General features: G+C 36.8%; 2 protein-coding genes across 4 annotated transcripts; one reads left to right on the forward strand and one right to left on the reverse strand.

Annotated features, from left to right (window-relative positions):
- The first annotated feature begins 1,415 nt into the window (after positions 1-1,415).
- LOC131437648 (leucine-rich repeat-containing protein 47-like) lies at positions 1,416-3,495 on the forward strand. The gene is made up of 4 exons (XM_058607128.1): positions 1,416-1,574; positions 1,629-2,118; positions 2,174-2,309; positions 2,365-3,495. Exons 2-4 carry the CDS (start codon positions 1,636-1,638, stop codon positions 3,345-3,347), a joined length of 1,602 nt encoding a protein of 533 aa, XP_058463111.1. The 5' UTR covers positions 1,416-1,574; positions 1,629-1,635; the 3' UTR covers positions 3,348-3,495.
- Positions 3,496-9,684: 6,189 nt separating this feature from the next.
- On the reverse strand, positions 9,685-16,661 carry LOC131435574 (merlin). 3 transcript variants are annotated; one of them, XM_058603604.1, is made up of 8 exons: positions 16,346-16,661; positions 16,117-16,282; positions 15,629-15,967; positions 15,342-15,569; positions 14,725-15,174; positions 14,221-14,660; positions 13,948-14,154; positions 9,688-9,990 (listed from the first exon to the last, which is right to left on the reverse strand). In XM_058603604.1, the coding sequence occupies exons 2-8, from the start codon at positions 16,204-16,206 to the stop codon at positions 9,966-9,968; spliced, it is 1,779 nt and encodes a 592-aa protein (XP_058459587.1). In that variant the 5' UTR covers positions 16,207-16,282; positions 16,346-16,661; the 3' UTR covers positions 9,688-9,965. The 3 variants fall into 3 exon arrangements, with proteins under 3 accessions (XP_058459588.1, XP_058459587.1, XP_058459586.1); XM_058603603.1 differs by having other exon boundaries at positions 16,117-16,661; XM_058603605.1 differs by having other exon boundaries at positions 9,685-14,154; positions 16,117-16,661.
- Positions 16,662-18,049: the final 1,388 nt, after the last annotated feature.

The raw sequence follows: 18,049 nt of genomic DNA on the forward strand, positions 1-18,049 counted from the left end.
AGCGATGTTGGAAGGTAACCATTTATTTTTCTCAACGTTGCTCATCTAGATTATTTTTTATTGTGTTGGTAATTTTCATCCGAAATTAAGTGGCGGTAGACCAGAAGCAAGTAAATATTGTAACAAAACGAGTTCGATTTTGTACTGCGTTGGAGGATGAGAAGTAGCACAATTATGTATATAGTTTTGGCAATATGTATTAAATCTGTATCCTGCATGAAATTCGCATGGACGTAGACAAATCGATACATTACAGGTAATTCTGTATGAATGGCAACTCTGTTGGTAAATAAAAAAAATAAACACAGTCTAGATGACAGAAAGGATATTTTTGATAGGGTAACGTGGCGCCATCATGACACAGGTGAGTACTGTCCCAAATAAAGGAATATTCGAAATGACCGTTAAAATGATTGAAGAATCTAATTTGAGTGTCCTGTCTGTTAGTCTGTGAGAATGTGTTTCACTCGCGCCAGCTGCTTTAACCACAAGCACACACTCAAATGCTGTCTATTCGACACTGAGAAGAAGTGCGCTTTCCTCTTTGTGCGGTGCTTCGTTTTTTTCATCCTCGGTGTGGCAAAAATCTGACTCTAGCGTGTATCTCTCTGGTGAAATGCCATCTCTGGAGACGAGGTGAATGAGATTGAAATATGGGTATGTTTGGTAGTGAGAAAGCAATGTTATTGGTAATAACATTTTCCACCATTGAAGACAAACACGAGAAAAGGTCCTAAGTACAAATGACAGTTTCTCTTTGTTTACTTTCTCTTTCGAGTGTTACGGTCCAATCAACAATCTTTCCATTTAATACTTCACATATAATAATAGCAAAAACCATCAACTTTCGATATGCACTGAAGAATTTGTTGGAAATTACTGAAATTTGCCGTAATAATTGAAAGAGAAAGTAAACCAAGAGAAACTGTCATTTGCACTTGGGACCTTTTGTAATGTCCATCGAGAATTAGTATATATGAAGGGCAATGACTTATTGCCTTACATAAGTACTTTTTATTTAAAAAATAAAACCAAGACGCTAAAAATGTTGAACCGATTCAAAACGGTTCTGCCAATCTTGTATGGCGAGAATGCGACAGAAACAGAACCGTTAATAACCGCTAGTCGAAATTCTCTGCCGGAAACGGTTGTTGCATTGTTGCCAGACTTTTACCGCAACTCTGGCCGTCTGGGTGGAAATCTGCCTGCCGAGTACAAGTGGGTGGGAGTAGAGTGCCTATAACCAGAGTGACGCCATCTCATCCGTAATTTTGGCAACAATTCAAAACATTCCATTAGCTTTACATTGAATTGACAGGTCGTTTGCTCGTTTGGAACTGGGAGCTGTCATTCCAAACGAACAGCTGTCGCCACTCTGATTATAGTCACTCTAGGTGGGAGTAGTGCAAAATCTGGCATTTGCAAGATAATTCTGGCAACCTGGCAACGCTGCTGGTGGATTCGGATTCGTTTGTTTTAATTTAAAATATTCAATAATACATTTTATCATTACTTTATTGTTGATAAAGGCGGTGTGGTCACTGCAGCTCGAATGCAATACGCTTTCCATTGTTGTGAGTATACAATTTCGCAATATTTTCCAATTACCTACTACATCAAACTATTAGTGAAACCATGTGGCCTGAAATACAAATCGCTAAGGAGGAAAATCGACGTCAGTTGAAGCTGTCAGGTTCTATTATCCGAAAACGCTTTGATACCGATTCCGGCCAGCTAGATGAAACTATCTATGAACTTACGGCTCTTAATTTATTGGACATTGACGATACACCTCTCGATGAAATATCTCCCAAGATAGCGGAGTTGAAAAATCTTCAATCGCTGCTCTTGTTTCGCAATAAAATTAACTCGATTCCGGTGGAACTCGGAAAACTTTCGTTATTAAAGGTGCTAGATTTATCAAACAATCAGATTGAAACTTTGCCCGACGAAATAAATGAGCTGAAACTACTAACGACAGTAAACTTTTCTGGAAACAAGTTGCGACGAGTTGATTTCCATCAATTGGAAAACTTGATCGTATGTAATTTGGCAGCAAATAGGCTCGAGGAATTTCCAACTCTTTATTGTGGTAAAGATGTGCACTATTTGGCTGAGGTGGGCGAAGCTTCGTTCTTTCAAAGCATTTTAAATCTAATGTTTATCTTTACAGCTGAACTTGGAGAAAAATCAAATTAGGGAGATACCGGCAAGCGCTGCAAAACAAGCCGGTCTAAAAGTTTTGAACGTAGTTGATAACAACATTGAATTTGCTCCACAGCTACTAGTGAAATGTCCAAAATTAAAGGGTAACAATCACAAATAAAACGATTTGAATATGTATTGATTTAATTTACTTTTCAGAAGTTAATCTCAAGGGCAATCCATTAAAAGACAAAAGATTGAAAAAGCTTGTGGAGCAATGCCATAGTAAACAGGTGTTGGATTATATTGAAAAGAATGGATATATTATTCCGGAGAACAATGAATCTAATTCTTTTGGTAACAAAAATGCGACAGAAGTTGAGTTAGAATTGCCGATCGAAATCGACATCCGTCCGAAAATTACAATCATCAAACCAATGAATGAGGTTCACGAGGTCTGTATCGGCGAAGAAGCGAAAGACATTCGACCATACGTGCTTCATTGCCTTGTCCGTAATTTCGTCATCACTAGCATGAAGAAGTTTCTCAAATTGCAAAATGATCTACATGACACCGAGTGCGGTCGACGTGAGTTAGCAACAATCGCCACTCACGATTTCGTCAAAATTAAAGGAAAAATACGTTACCAGGCTGATTTATCGGAGCAAATTCAAATCACACCTCTTGGAGCAAAAGCCAAAGTTACTGCCGAAAAATATTATGACGACTTGAAGCAACAAGCCGAAATCATACGAAAGGAGAAAAAACGAAATACATATTCTGGGGTTCACAAATTCATCAATCTGTTGGAGGGAAAGGTTTTCGTCTTCTTTTCCGACGAGGAGAAAGTGATAAGTCTACCTCCACTGACGAACTGCGATGAGACTAAAGTTTCACCCGAAACCAAAGACATGTTGTTAGAGGTAACCAGCTCCGTCAGCGCCGAATGTTGCCATAAGGTAATGTTAGAGTTACTGAAAAGGATGCTTTTGCTGGACGTACAAGTTACTCGAAGCCACAACGAGGGAAAGAAGAAGGCAAAGGGGAAGAAAAATACGGTTGTGACATACGACAGATCGGCGGAAATTATGGTAGAGCAAGTTCGACTTACCGGTACTGATGGGAAATTCCACATCCTCTTCCCAGTTAAAGGAGATCTTCGGTATCCAGATGAGGAGAAAATTGATGTAGAATTCAAATGAATTTGAATTATTTATTATTACACCCGAAGAAAGAAACATGGATTAAATCCAACTGGATGTTAAAGTTTAGTGATAATTAAAGTGCATCAAATGCTATCGATTGAGAATGTGTTTTGTAATGAAGAAAATAATACCAATGTTTCAGGGGGTTAAAGGTGCACGCTATTCTGGAAGGTGCGACAAAAATCTTATCATTTTGTTTGGCTGATGGGATGAACAACGTCATATCCATTTCCACGTTCGGAATGTCAGCATCCATTAGGTAACATGACTGCTTGTTCAACTACATCAAATTTTGTTTACCGTTTCATTTTCAACCATTAACAACAGTAGTTAATAAACTTCCAAATGCTATATTTCCCTATTTATCTCCACTATACCTAACCTGATTTATCTGAAACCAGTGGGACTGACTAAGAGCAGTGCCTGCTGAGGGAGGAAGCCAGTGTGCTACATGGTCTAGTGCATATCAACGGTCAGGCTTTAGTAGGCTAACTACCAGCTTGAAGTAAACCTCACTCAAGCAAATGGGCGGATACTGTTCTGCCAGGATGTGAGCGTGCATTTTAAGTGGACATCATTGGAATGCGTGGAATGAAAACTTTTTCTTCTCATTTGCCATTCAAAATTGTTGCCTCGACAACATTTGGAATTAACTTTTGAACTTCAAACTTTTTTCTGTACTTGTTCCTCTATTTTCTGCACTTTATTTTGTACTTTGTGTTCTTGTTTTTATAATTTGTATGTTTGTTCCTGTACTTTCTGTGCTTGTTTCAGAACTTGTTCCTGTACGTTCTTTACCTGCTCCAGTATTTTCTGTATTTGGTCCTGTAACTTCTGTGCTTATATTCGTACCATCTGCACATTCTGTACCTTTTTTTTATTATATCATTTATTTTACCCCGGCTTTAACCATGTTGGTCGTTCACCGGGTAATTCTGTACCTTTTTCTGCACTCTGCAAATGGGCCAGTACTTCCTGTACTTGCTTCCCTCATTTCTGTACTTGATTTTGTACTTTCTGCACTTGTTCCTGTACCTTCTATATTTTTTCCTGAACTTACCTTCTGTACTTGTTCCTCTTTGGATTGAAATTATTTCGAATACTTTTAAGTCAGAATAATCGAACGACCATCATGATTGCTCGCGATCAGTGAAGTAGAATGGTAAAATGTTCCGTAAAAATGAATCATCTGACAATTCGACCGTCCCACGACAAAAGGGCCTAACTGCAAATGACACTTTCTCTTTGTTTACTTTTTCTTTCATGATTTACCGAACTGATTTCATATTTGACGTATTACTCTTCGCAAAACATTCAAGGTACAACTACAAGCTTTCGATTTATAATGGAAACTTTAGAGAATTTGCAATAATTGCTCCGTAATAATCAAAAGAGAAAGTAAACAAAGAGAGGCTCTCATTTACAGTTAGGCCCTTTTGTCGTGGGACTATCGAATTTGTTTTTAATTCGATCTCAACATTTTTTCCCAAAACAGGTACACACGTACACTTCGCACGTTAAAGCAGTTTTTTCTGCTCTAAAAATTCCAAATGACCCAAGTAAAATACAACCAAAATCAGTTTGACAGCTAGCAAGAGAGTGAATCGTTCGAATAGGTAAAACATGTCGATGAGTTCCCAAATCTCGGTTCCATCCATGTAATTTAATAACAGGAAGCAAACAGGATGGTTCGAGTACATTGGATGAAACTGTTCATAGCCACTCAAACGCAAATAATTTGAAATTTCAAAGTATTCTGGGTTGATTTAATTCGAATCGTGTTTGGGCCAATTAAAGACGTTTGGACTCAAATAAATAACCGAACTTGCAATTTGAAGCGAAATTTGGAGTTCGTTTCGAGAACAATTTACACAAGATCTGGTTTAAAGAATCCTTCAAAGGTATAGCATAGGAAATGCCGTACAAAAAAACAACCCACTTCTAATTCGAATGGAATTTTTCCAAAAAGCTCTACTTTTGGTGTTTGAGTTAACGGTGTTTGAAGTGGCAGCACACCTCAATCCTGTTGTCTCTTAATAAGATTTCAGTGCATTGTAACAGCAATAATTATATCTATCGTAAAGATAAGATTCACATTTCTTGAGTTTTGGGAAAACTACGAATAATTAAAAAACGTTAATCACTTTCTTTTCTTATACTGCCCATACTTGCATATCAGTCCCATATGGAAAATCGGCATGTCGAGAAAAAGAAATTTTCATTTCCCCCTTGCTAGTTAATACCGTAATATATGGTATAAAGTTATTGTTTATTATGCTTCCTGTCCTCTTCCTTCTATTATGTGAAAAGTTAATTCGTCTCCTAAGAAAAAGGCGTCGTCATCTGAATCTAAAACTGTTTCATTTAATTATAATAATATCGTTATCCATCTCTGCTTCTTCATCGTGTGTATTAATTTGGTTTGATCTAACCGTTCTGATGGATACGTCATCGTCAGTAGCTGGTTTTATATGTCTGAATTTCCCTGATGAACCGGGTTTTTGAGCATTATGTGGATTAGTCGCGTTGTGAATTTGCGGTGGCTTAGATTTATTTTGATAATTAGTTTTATTATCGAGTTTCATTCTATAAGCCGCGTTTGCATATTGCACCGTGATATTCACCCCGATTCTGCAATCCGACGTATTTGTGATACGAACGAATCTACACTTTCGTTCGAGTTCGAATTTTGCATTCTTTATTCCGTTCGACTTGCATGATTCGATCGACTCTCGTTCGGGAACACTAGAAATTTCGAACACTAACCATCAAAACTGTCGACACTACTTAAACGTTCTTTTTATATTAGTCATTTCTTAGTAAACGAAACCGTCACACTTGTGAAACAAATTAGAACGATTCTAAACCGAACAGAAGTAATACGTACGCAAGTCGATCGAGTAATGTTCGAAAATTGAACAACTCGAACGGAATGTAGAATGGAAATTACACATTCTATCGGAATATTTCGAATCGATCGACGTACAGAATAGGGGTGATTGTATGCCTCCTCAAGAGACTCGGGTCGGTAACTTCTCACGTGCATGGACAAAGTGTCGTTTAGTCCGTCTATGAATCGGGTTACTGACATTAGGCTTATTAGCTTATTATTATTTATAGCTCTGGTTGAGTTTTTATAGTCGTCCATTACAGCTGCGGTACTCTTTATCGCTGTGTCTATGGATTTGATGTCTTTTTTCCTTGCCTTATGTAGAAAAGCGATTGAATGTGAGATGTAAGATCTCTTCTGTCGCCGTAGGAGTTTAATAGAGCCTCCTTGATCGATTGCCAATCTTTAGGGTTTCCGGCTGATATTAATACTTTTTTGGCTTCTCCCGTTATTTTATTTTCACGGCTCTAATGATTTGATTATAATACGGTGTTCCCGTGTAACTTCCGAATAACTCTAATGTGTCCTCGGTGTCTTCAAGCCATGCTTGCGTTTCTTTTTTATTGCCACTGAACGTAGCTAATTTTTTTGTTGGGTCGGGTGTCCGGTAATTTAATAACGGATCAACTCCCCTTTCGTGCATAGCACTAATTTGTTGCATTAGCACGTTTTGGTTTTTGGTGAGACTGCGGATTTGCTCCAACAGTTCGTTAGCGTTAATTTCCTGTGCCATATCTCTGTTATTATCGAAGATTTTAGCACGGTTCATAAAATATTTACTTTAGTTGAAATCAAAAGATTTTTTTTCTTTCTATTCGATATAAGATCGAAGTTTACACTAAGCTTAAGCACTTTCCTGTATTTCAAACGTTTACTTTGAAACACTTGTTAGTATTATCACTGTGTTCACTTTTGTTAATAAGTAGAAAAGGTTTATTATTTACAGACGAGTACTAATTCTCATTTGGAGTTCAAGCTGTCGTCTAGGCTGGTTGGTTGTAGGTTGTGAATGGGTCCTTCCTTCGTCCTGAGTTTCTGGCCGGTAACACAGGTGTTCGCGATTAACTTTACTTAAGAAGGTCTTCCGTTGCCCTTAAATGCTTCTCTTCTATGAAGCTCTTATTTTCACTAAGATTTTTTCGCTAGTTTGTCTTTCACTTAAGTCTTCAACTTAATTCCACTCACTTTGCCGTCGACTGCGCCAGTTATAATTCGGGTGGTCCGAGTTTGAACTTTATTTCACAAATAAAAAGGTTTACAAACTCACTAGAACTGACTAAGCTGGCTCGTTCCAAATGGTTTTGTTTGTCGATCCTGTTGTGTCAGCATTCCTCACCCGATTTGGTAGCTTGATTGATTTGTTGGGTCATCGATTTGTCCGTGGTACCTTCTATTCGCGTGTCGGTTATGAATCTGGCTGGTCAGCTACTCAGGGTACTGGATGGATATATATATATATATATATATATATATATATATATATATATATATATATATATATATATATATATATATATATATATATATATATATATATATATATATATATATATATATAAGATATGAAACTATTTGGATAAGATTTTGATTGCATTACGCTTCAACATCTGAGGTTGGAGAGGCCGTGCTTAACTGAGCTCTTTTTGTTTCATTTTCATACTACCGACCCTTATTACCAGTATGAAATGGAAAATAAATGAAATGACCGTACACAAGTCAGGATAACGGAACAAGTTGAACGTTACATCAAGTTAATCTTTGACGTTTATTGGTAGTTTGTGTACCATAGAATACTGTGGAATGAGATGTAATATTGTGAATTGTGAAATAGAATAAAATAATATATAATGAACATGTGAGCAAACTACTGATAACTGTCAAACGATGTTCATCCAGTTTATATTGTGAGGATGTGTCGTTTAAGACCTGATGGATGAGATGATGTGTGAGTAAAATGTAAGAGTAAGTGCATGTAAGAACGGTAATAAAGGCCACCGTTTCAGCTCAGGACTAACGATCGAACGATAGATGAGATATAAATTGGATAACGGTACCCGCATTCATCTTAAATCCATTAGTAATTTCATATACGAAAACCATTAGTTAGAGTTAGATCTGTTATCTCTGTTTGATAGATTAACTTCAAGAGTAAGCAGTATTGTACCATTTCCGAACTACTTCTAAGCGCTATTGCTCCTTAGAGAGGAGCCAAAGATTTTGTATTCGATTATGTCACAATTCGTTTATTGAAAGTCGAGTAATCGGTAAAATAACATGGTGACTCTACTAATGAGATGACTATTGGCACACTAATTTGAGTTAGAATCTATTAGAATAGAAATAGTAACTCAATGTTATGATACTTGCTTGAGGAACATGTTTGTATGTACAGGGTCCGGCACTCGAAGTGTAACCAACTTCAGACCTTCGAGCATGGCGTCAAGGTAAATGCGACATATTATCCGGAAAGTATTCTGGAGGTTGCTTTGAAGCCGTGGGCAGACAAACATTTCGGTGGCAGACCATGGACGTTTCAGCAGGACTCGTCACCGTCTCACAAAGCTCGAGTGAACCAAGAATGGCTGAAAAACAACGTTCCGAACTTCATCACGTCCACACAATGGCTCTCGAATTCACCAGATGCGAATCCAATGGATTATTCTCTTTGGGCCATTTTGGAGAGCAAAGTCCGAACTAAAAGATACACCAGTCTCGAGGCGCTGAAAAAAGTTATTGTCCGCGAGTGGGCCAAAATACCTGCAAGTCACATTCGGGCAGCTTGCGATTCGTTTTTTTACCGTCTCAAGGCCATAGTCAAGGCAAAAGGTGGTCATATCGAGCAAAAGTGAATTGATTCTGAATTTTGTATTGTTTTTACACATTTTGTACTTTGAATTAAGTAAAAGTAATTTTCCAAACTGAATTTATGGCCTTTTTAATTGGTTACACTTCGAGTGCCGGACCCTGTATGCATGTGTATATTTGTGTGTGCTTGTGTGTATGTATGTATGTATGTGTTTTTGTGTGTACAATATACATTATACCATGCCTTTGGGTGCGTTGTATCAACTTGGTCGCGGCGATACAATTCGATTATGAGTCAGTGATCACAAGATGTTCAAAAGTGCCTGAGCGGATGGTAACACTGTCAAAAAGATGGAGTTTTGTTGTCTTTGTTCCTACTGTCAACACAATCATATTTAGAAAATTTTTGTAAGATATTCGGCTCAGAATATGTTTTTTGTTTCGATTATAGAGGTTTTACTTAACTTCAAGGTCCTTATCGCCTCTTCGGGCCAGAAAAACTTTTTAATACTATGTGCGGGGATAGGAGTCAAAAAATAAATTTATAAATAAATAAATAAATAAATAAATGTCCCAACAGGATTCAACCATGCTAAGGTATCAGATTTTTCTCTACTTTCTATTTTAAACATAAAACTTTTTTTCTAAAAAAATATATTTACATCTAAAATCAAAGTATGAGCCTAACAAAACTGTCCGTTGTTTATCGAAATAGATCACACAAGAATTCCAAAGTTCCAGGCACTTTCAACAGTTGGGTTTGTCCAACATGAACCGCCCTGACTCCCACACTTATCCTACATTTGCCAAATTGAAAAACGGTTGGCATCGCTAAGAGGAGGTTCGAATCCTTAAAAAGGCACTAACCACGAGTGAGTCGTATGGTTTAACAAATTGTGAAGCATTTCCTGTAGCACTGATCATGCTAAGGACTCTTCCGGATCCCTGTAGAATGGAAAAAGGAAATGTTGAGCGCATGTAATTTTTTAGCTTACGTGATAAAATGTTGCGTGACTCCACTGTGCAGTCGCACAGCTCCCAGCTCATGATGAGCAATAATGAATGAAAATCTGAGATCACAAAAGAAACAGAAACCCAACCACAATAAGAGAACACTAAAAAGAAAGAAACAAAGTTGAATGAAATAACTAGGACATTGAGCAATTTGAAGGATTTCATCACACAAGCAACAGTACCAAACGAAATAAATTACCTTCGACCAATAGGAATAAAAAAAACCAACTCTAATAGACTGCAACAATATAAAAGCAAATTGGTATACAGGCATGACTGATGGATGATATTTTATGTGGTAGAATTGATTGATCAAAAATAGTATTTATTAATGTAATCGTTTTTTTTTGTATATATTTATAATAGAATATAACTTCTTACTGTTTGTATCGGTAAAAGTGGTGAATGTAATAAGATTCAGACAATTTCAATGGATGGACTGGTGAGTAAGACAATTGATTGGCACTTCAATTTCAAACACTAAGCCGACTTCAATATTTGCGTGACATGCGTACTAGTACCGATACTCTATTTGATACCAGGAAAGTAAATAGTGGGGAAACGTTTGAATGAAAAATACTGCCTATATGAATCAGTGTTCAAATAAAAATAAAATCTAGATACTCCCTGCATCAATGCAATAGAATACATCTAACTATCTCTAGTTTACTGAAGTTTTTCATAAATAATCGACTACTTAATCAATTACCAGCTACAACTGTTTCTGCTAATAAGGCACTAATTCTTAAAACTTACCTAATCTTCGTAATAATAACTACTGCTACAGTTTTCAGTTAGTTTTTGACTGCGAAACACGTTTTTGTTCTAACATAAGAAACAAGTAATAATCATGCAATTACATTACGCAAAAACATCCCCTTTCGTTTCATAGCGTATTTTTGTTGGCCTCGGCCGCCTTTATCTGAGTGAATGAAACATAATTAGTCAATTGTTCCTAACACATATGTGACATATATCTATATTATGTTGTTTTGCAAATGTGTCTGCTTATTCATCTACTAGGATTGCACGACATTTTCCAGTGATAGCAAATTGTTAGAAAAACAATTAGCCAAAAGTATTCAATGTGTTAAAGGGAATAAAAACAAAATTGAATCTGGCCATTTTGTATAACGACATGCGTCCAGTTAGCATAACAATGTTTGTGTGACATTTTACATAGCTCGAGAATTTTGGTTCCAGAAATGTAACGGTAAGCAAAGCAAAGTCTTGACATTACATTCCTTTTGTGGAATTCGACCATTCTATTTCAAAAGACTTCATAGTCGGTTCTTAGCGTACAGAACCATTACATGGCTAGTACTACGATCCTGTTGACACTAAGAATCCTTTCAGATCGGGGCTCGAACATACGAAATTAGTTTTTAAGACCAGTAACGGTGCATCTATACTTAAGTACAACTTATTGACGACAATCATATTCTATTAAACAATTAAATAACACGAAGAAATAGATTTTTTTGTAGATAAATTTCGCAGAATCCTTTTGGAATATTTTAATGATTCTCAAAAGAACCGATTCGCGGAATTTATCTAATGTTTACAACTATTGAGTCTTTTTTGTCATCATTTCACTTAACTTTTGAATTCTGGAAGTGGATTCAAGACCAAAGATCCAAATTTATGACAGGTTTAGAATTCAGTTGCAAATTCAGGATCGGAATCCAGATCAAGTAATTAAGGGTCATGAATTTAGTTCCAGAATTACAGAACTGAACTCATTTTCAGAAACATTTTTAGATTCCAGGTTCCGAATTTAGTTCTAGAACTGAATTGTAAACTTGAATTCTGAGCCATACTGAAAGAACTGAACTCAGTTTTAAAATCTAACCCCAAAACCCCACATAAAAATTTTTCTGGTTAATACCTCTATAATCAATAGGGTAATTTGCAACTTTTCAATACGTCACTTGCATAATTGTAACGTTTTAGCCTATAATTCTATATTCCTTCAAGAATCATGAGGAATGGTAAAGTATTATTCACTTATACACTGTTATGATGTGCACTTCACATACTAAATATTTTTAGTCAACATCTTACAAGTCAGTTTTAATTCCATATGAAAAAGGATCTTGTTTGAATATTATTTAGTTTTTTTTATAATACATAGTTGGAATTAACTAGATCTGAAACAAAGAATGTACAATTTCGCAATAGGAGAGAAAATTAATTATAAGAGCATTCTGGTTGTAAATTGAATACCTAATTTGACCGTCTTAGACAACATGTACAACATTCCATATATTAGTCAAATGTAAAAAAGTCTGTTTTATTAGCGAACAAAACATGTCGTAAGCCCACTGGACTCAACCACTGAGAATATTCCGTATTTCTATGTGCCAGTTTTACGCGATACGCTTTGTTCGAAGGTTCGTTCAATTCATGCGGTTGGAACTTTGCGCACCTTATTTTGGAATTGAATTTCACCTTGATACCACCTTAATATATAGAATAAACTGCATAGTATATAAGTCACCCGTACCCAGGATTTGAGAGAGCTCCCAGGATTTGAGAGAGCTCCTCTCTCAAATCCTGGGTACGGGTGACTTATATTCTATGATGATTCCCTCAGATAATAAAAACCATGTCACTGAAGATTGTTTATGCACCTAATTCTCGATTCGCCTTTTCTACCTTTTCCATGGAAGCGTATGCGCAGAATCTAAAGCACATACCAATTTTTATGAATTTCCGAGTTCACATATCAAATAATTACGTTAAGTAAATAGTCCAACTTATACGACTATTTACTTGGGGCTTTGGAGGATCGAAGCAAAATGTTCTAAGTGATCGTTTATTCCTTTCTCATATTATATAGTTCCATAGATTGCTGTTAAATTTATGTCGGTTCCGGAATTTCAGAGTGATTATTGTTAGAACCATCAATTTCAAGAACGTTTTTCGTAAGAAACGATGTAGAAAGAACCAAATACATTAAAAGATTTCAGAAAACCATTACTTTGCCATTTTTGTTAGTTGTTTGCCGAATAAATTCACTTTGACTTACCAGTTCTGTAAGCACCAGAAAAAGCGATCTAAAACTTCGAAATTGAATTCAAACCGATTTATCAGATATGTTTGCTTAGCCTATTTTCACGAACTTATATTCAAATGAAACTTGTAATCCTGTATGACATACTGAAAATTTCAAATAGTCCTTAGAGGTTCCAGAAATACATAACAGTTATAAACGTTTAATTGTATTCGATATTATCACAATTCGTTGATTGAAAGTCTAGTAGTCCGCAGTAGACATGACTATTGGTACAAGAACCCTATGTTATACAAGCGCCATGAGTCATTTAGAATCATCTTCCTATGGGAAAACGAGTCTGCCGACTTTTATAATTTTCACTTATCGTGCAATGTATTATATTAAGGAAGACTGATCCCACGTTTTAGAAGATAATCCTTCAGTTTTCTAGAAGTCTGCTGGATAGACATTTCCATTTATATTCAAATACTCACTTTGTGTACAATTTCCACAATTTGTAGTTCTCTGTAAAACGTCTAGTTTTATGGAAAAAATGCCGTGCAATCATCTAATAGAAACCTGAACTTAAACATGATAACATTCTTGTAGAGAGCTACCAACACAAATTCCTAGTTCAAATCGTTAATTATTACCTTCAACTCATCAATGATGAATTCGTACGTTGAATTCCTTAACGCATCGTGCAAAACCAAACCATATCTACCTTTCGAAAACACTAGAAAACAATGAACTCAACAATAGCGTTACTATGAAGGAAAAAAAGCCCTGCTGCATATCGCACAAAGCCTAATATAGCCTAACAAAGCGCGGACATCTCCGCTGTAGTTAAACGACACCCAATCATATAGCAAACGGACTAAGGCACTTACAGTTCCTCAAAAAATGCTACTCGTGCTTTCGTTGAGCCTGATTTGAGCTTCTTCAAGGTTGAATACTTGGTCTCACCTAGACGCATCTGCTGTGCATTGATGTTATCCAGAGGGCACTGGTTTTCACCAATTTTTAGCTGTTCAATTTCGGAGCGCAGCTCTTTCAGCTGGTTCTGTACCTGTTTAGACTTGGTCAGGTACTCCACCCTGGTGAAACAGAAAACACGGGAAACTGTTGGCTAGCTAGCAGAAGATCAAAAACTTTAATACTACCTTTCCTTTTCAATTTCAAGCGACAGTTGATCCATGTCTCCATCGGCCAAAAGATCGTATGTATTGCTTTCCAGCGTCGGCGTTTCTGGAGAGGAAGACGGAGTGATGAATATCGATTCCGTTGAGGTTCGACTGAGAAAATTCAATAATTTTTCCTTCGCTTCTTTTTCTGCTACCCGGGCGTGAATCAGTTCGTTCTTCAACTTATCCGCTTCCATCGTTCGCTTGCGAGACTCTTCAATCATTCGAGCCGTCAGCAGTTCCGCTTCTTGCGTTTTCCGTTCGAGATAGATTTTTTCTTCCTCAGTTTTCCGTGCCGTCATGCGCATTCGAGTGATTTCCTGTTCGACTTCGAGGGCTTTGTGAGAGAGCAGTAAAGCTTCTTCTTCGGCGAGGCGATTCTTTTCCGCCAGCAGATCAGCTGCTTCCTCGCTTCGACGCTGTAGGTTGAAATTTAACACTAGCATAATATCCGATCAGGACAACAATTCCCAAATAACTTACCAGAGCTTCATTGGCAGCCGCCATTTCTTCCTGCAGTTGCATCAGTCTTTTTTCCATGTTAGCTTTTTCCTGTTCGGCTTCTTCGCGCAGTTGCTTCTCTCGAGCCAACTTGTTCCGCTCGATGTGCCGCCGGTGTTTCTCCTCCTTAGCTTGGGCCTTCATCTGCTGAATTTCCATCGTGTCTGGTTTACGCCTTTTCATATATAGCTCATGATTCCCCACGCACAGGTCCAGCAATTCCTTGTTGGTGCGAGCCTTCTCTGAGTAGAACGTGGTGGCGACATTTCCTTTTTCTTCGTTCGTTTTGACGAAGAATTTTTTCCCATCAAAACTTATGTTCCGGATTTCGTTCCACGGAAAGGTCGTCATTGGGGTCAATTTGTTCTCCTTGCTGTAGATGTTAAGTCCAAGAGCCGTCACACCAACAAATACTTCGGTGTTTTTCTTATTCTGGAACAAGAGAAATATAATAAAATATTCATTTCTATCAAGTAAATTCTAAATTTCACTAAAAAATTATCATTTTTCAACAGCTATTTGCTAATAATAGTAATAAGTAATTCATATAAGACTACCATTCTACTTTGCATACAATAACACTGCTATCAAATACTTACTGTTATAGGAAAGTAGTTCACCCCGAACATATCCAAGTCCTGTGCGATTTTCAGATATTCCATCTCTGCCTCGTCTCGTGACATTCCACGATGATCGGCATACCATGTTTTTATGCGCTCCTCCCACATCTGTGGCGTCATCTGGTACTGATCGATCACTCTCTGGGGTAACAAATTCTCACTGAATAGCATTCCCGGTTTACAAACCGCCTCGTCGTAGTCACCATACTAAACCAAAATTATCAGATTAGGGAAACTTCGGTACTTTTGAACCCCAAATCCCTCACCTTCGCTTGCACTGCATAGGAAGCCAACAAAACCGAAGCCTCCGGCGGACAATAAACCTCCATAGACAAAATCGCTTCTTTGATCTGTAGGAAAAACATGTGTTGTGTGACTTCTTGAACGAGTTCCTCTGCTACATTTTCCGGGAAGAACTTTGCCATGAACATGAAAACACAACCTTCGGTCGTCAGATTGATATGCTGGTCCTGCACTTTTTTGTCCATCTTCAGCCAACTTCGATATCCTTTCTTGTCCACGTAACGTAACCCGAAATACCACGTTTCTCGAAGTCCAATTGTACGGCAGATTAAATCAAACAGGTAGCCACCGGTTGCACGATGCTATTTGGTAATTTTAAATTATAATTAAAATGTTTGCAAACAAATAAAAACAGTTCAAGACACCTTTTCCTACTACGCATACAACCCTTGCATCATTCATACATTGAGCGAACAAAAATAGATTCCGCCCACGATCTCAAAACACTTACCTCTAGATGGAACTCTAGTTCCGAATCATAGGTGCACACTTTGACCGGAAATTCCTTATTGGACTTTTTGCGCCGGAATGGGGCCATCATTCTCCCGGACGGAGGCGCCCCGAAGATACTTTCGGAATCCAACTTAAAGCACCTTGTTTCACAGGAAGAAGTCGTCCTAATGTCGTGATAGTTAATTTTAAATGAACCAATTTATCTGATTGGGTTTTGAATGCCTTACTCAATAGTACGGCAAGTATTTAGCTATACTGATCTGCTTTGTTATTCTTGCATAAACACCAACACTACAAACTTCAGAGCTTCTTAGCTTTCAAGGAAAAATCTATGATTTCTTCATCGCAGGTGTGACGAATCTCCGTTTCTCATTTGCAAATATAGCATTCACATTATATGGTATTACAATTATTCAATAGAGAACTGCATTATTAGCACAACAAACTTAACTGATTTAGATAAAAAATCTTATTTTTAAACACTTCATAAAAGTAAATAAGTTCTGAACGCAAACCTGTGCGAAATCGAGATTCGATTCGAAAAGCACCTAACAAAATCGGCTATTTGACAGCAAGCACGATGTAAAATACACTGGCGGCGTGATAAGACATTTTTGGTTGGGGTGGTAATTTTCTCACGAAATTAAGTATGGCGCGCCGAGATTCAAGCATGTAAACATAAATAAACGACCAGTTCAGATTGGCACATTGTCGCAAAGCTGATTTACCGGTAGCGACACCTGTCAATTAAAAATGGAACCAAGAAAATTTCCTAAAGAAAAAAAAATTCCTTTCTTTAGAAAATTTTCATATCGGCAGTAGTGATTTGCAACATTTTTATCGTTTATTCAATAGTACAAATAGATATCAGCCATAAAAGTACACTCGGAGTAGAAGAAAATCGTTGAAAATGTGGAGTAATTAGAATTCTACACTTACTTGTGGTTACCCAAAATTTAATCAAAAGTCACTCAATTTCGCAAAAACCTTACCTACCCAACATTGAGTACAATGAGTATTACGCAATTTTGGGTAAATATGCTTATCGCAAAATTTGAGTAGAACCTAAGACAAGACCTGACCAAATACAAATTATAATACGGAGTACTCCGACAAATTTTCAAGGACACATTTTGCATCGTGCGGTACATTGTCATGATACACTGTCAGAGTGATAATGTACTTTAACGAATTTCCTATAAAACTAGCAACACTGAAGGGTAAGAACAAGTTCACTATAGTTACTGTTTATTATAGTGAATAATATGTAAATACAAGCGAAGTCAGAAGAACTATAATCTTAACCGAGGTATTGTAAAACTGGAGAGATGAAGGTAAAAGAATCGCGCGCAGCCAAATGCTCTACAAACAAGTTAATTCAATGATCAGCAAAACGAACACAGTGCTTGTTGATCTAGAGATGAAAGAGCAAGAACTGATGCAACAAGTGATCGCCGTCAAAAAACGTACCACTGATGATAATGGGCCAACAGGCGTTGTTAGCGAGGAATTGGTGCGAATCGATGAACTGATGTCGGTTATAAGAAAAGTAAGGTTTGAAAAAACATTTTAAATTATGATAAACAATCTCGAACGTTTTTCAGCAGAGTCTAGATGATTCCCGGTTAGACCAAATTTCATCCTTTGTCAAAATTGACAACGATCACGATGGTATATCAAAGTGGAACATGTTTGCAACTGATTTGAGTTGAGAAACGGTACGAAGGTCGGTTCATTAATAAGTTAGTATATTTATTAAAGTGACATTAAAGTACAGAATAAAAATACATTCCATCAACTGCATCATTACCATTTATTTACAATATATATATATATATATATATATATATATATATATATATATATATATATATATATATATATATATATATATATATATATATATATATATATATATATATATATATATA

Source organism: Malaya genurostris, chromosome 3 (genome assembly GCF_030247185.1).
Source record: "Malaya genurostris strain Urasoe2022 chromosome 3, Malgen_1.1, whole genome shotgun sequence".
Lineage (NCBI taxonomy): Eukaryota > Metazoa > Arthropoda > Insecta > Diptera > Culicidae > Malaya > Malaya genurostris.

Coding starts and splice junctions, on each gene's coding strand:
- LOC131435574 (XM_058603604.1), bottom strand. CDS start 16,206: ATGATGGCCCCATTCCGGCGCAAAAAGTCCAATAAGGAATTTCCGGTC. Junction 15,175..15,341: donor TGAACTACTTTCCTATAACA/GTAAGTATTTGA, acceptor CTCTTGTTCCAG/AATAAGAAAAACACCGAAGT. Junction 14,155..14,220: donor CTTGAAATTGAAAAGGAAAG/GTAGTATTAAAG, acceptor CTGTTTCACCAG/GGTGGAGTACCTGACCAAGT.
- LOC131437648 (XM_058607128.1), top strand. CDS start 1,636: ATGTGGCCTGAAATACAAATCGCTAAGGAGGAAAATCGACGTCAGTTG. Junction 2,119..2,173: donor ATGTGCACTATTTGGCTGAG/GTGGGCGAAGCT, acceptor TTATCTTTACAG/CTGAACTTGGAGAAAAATCA. Junction 2,310..2,364: donor GAAATGTCCAAAATTAAAGG/GTAACAATCACA, acceptor TTTACTTTTCAG/AAGTTAATCTCAAGGGCAAT.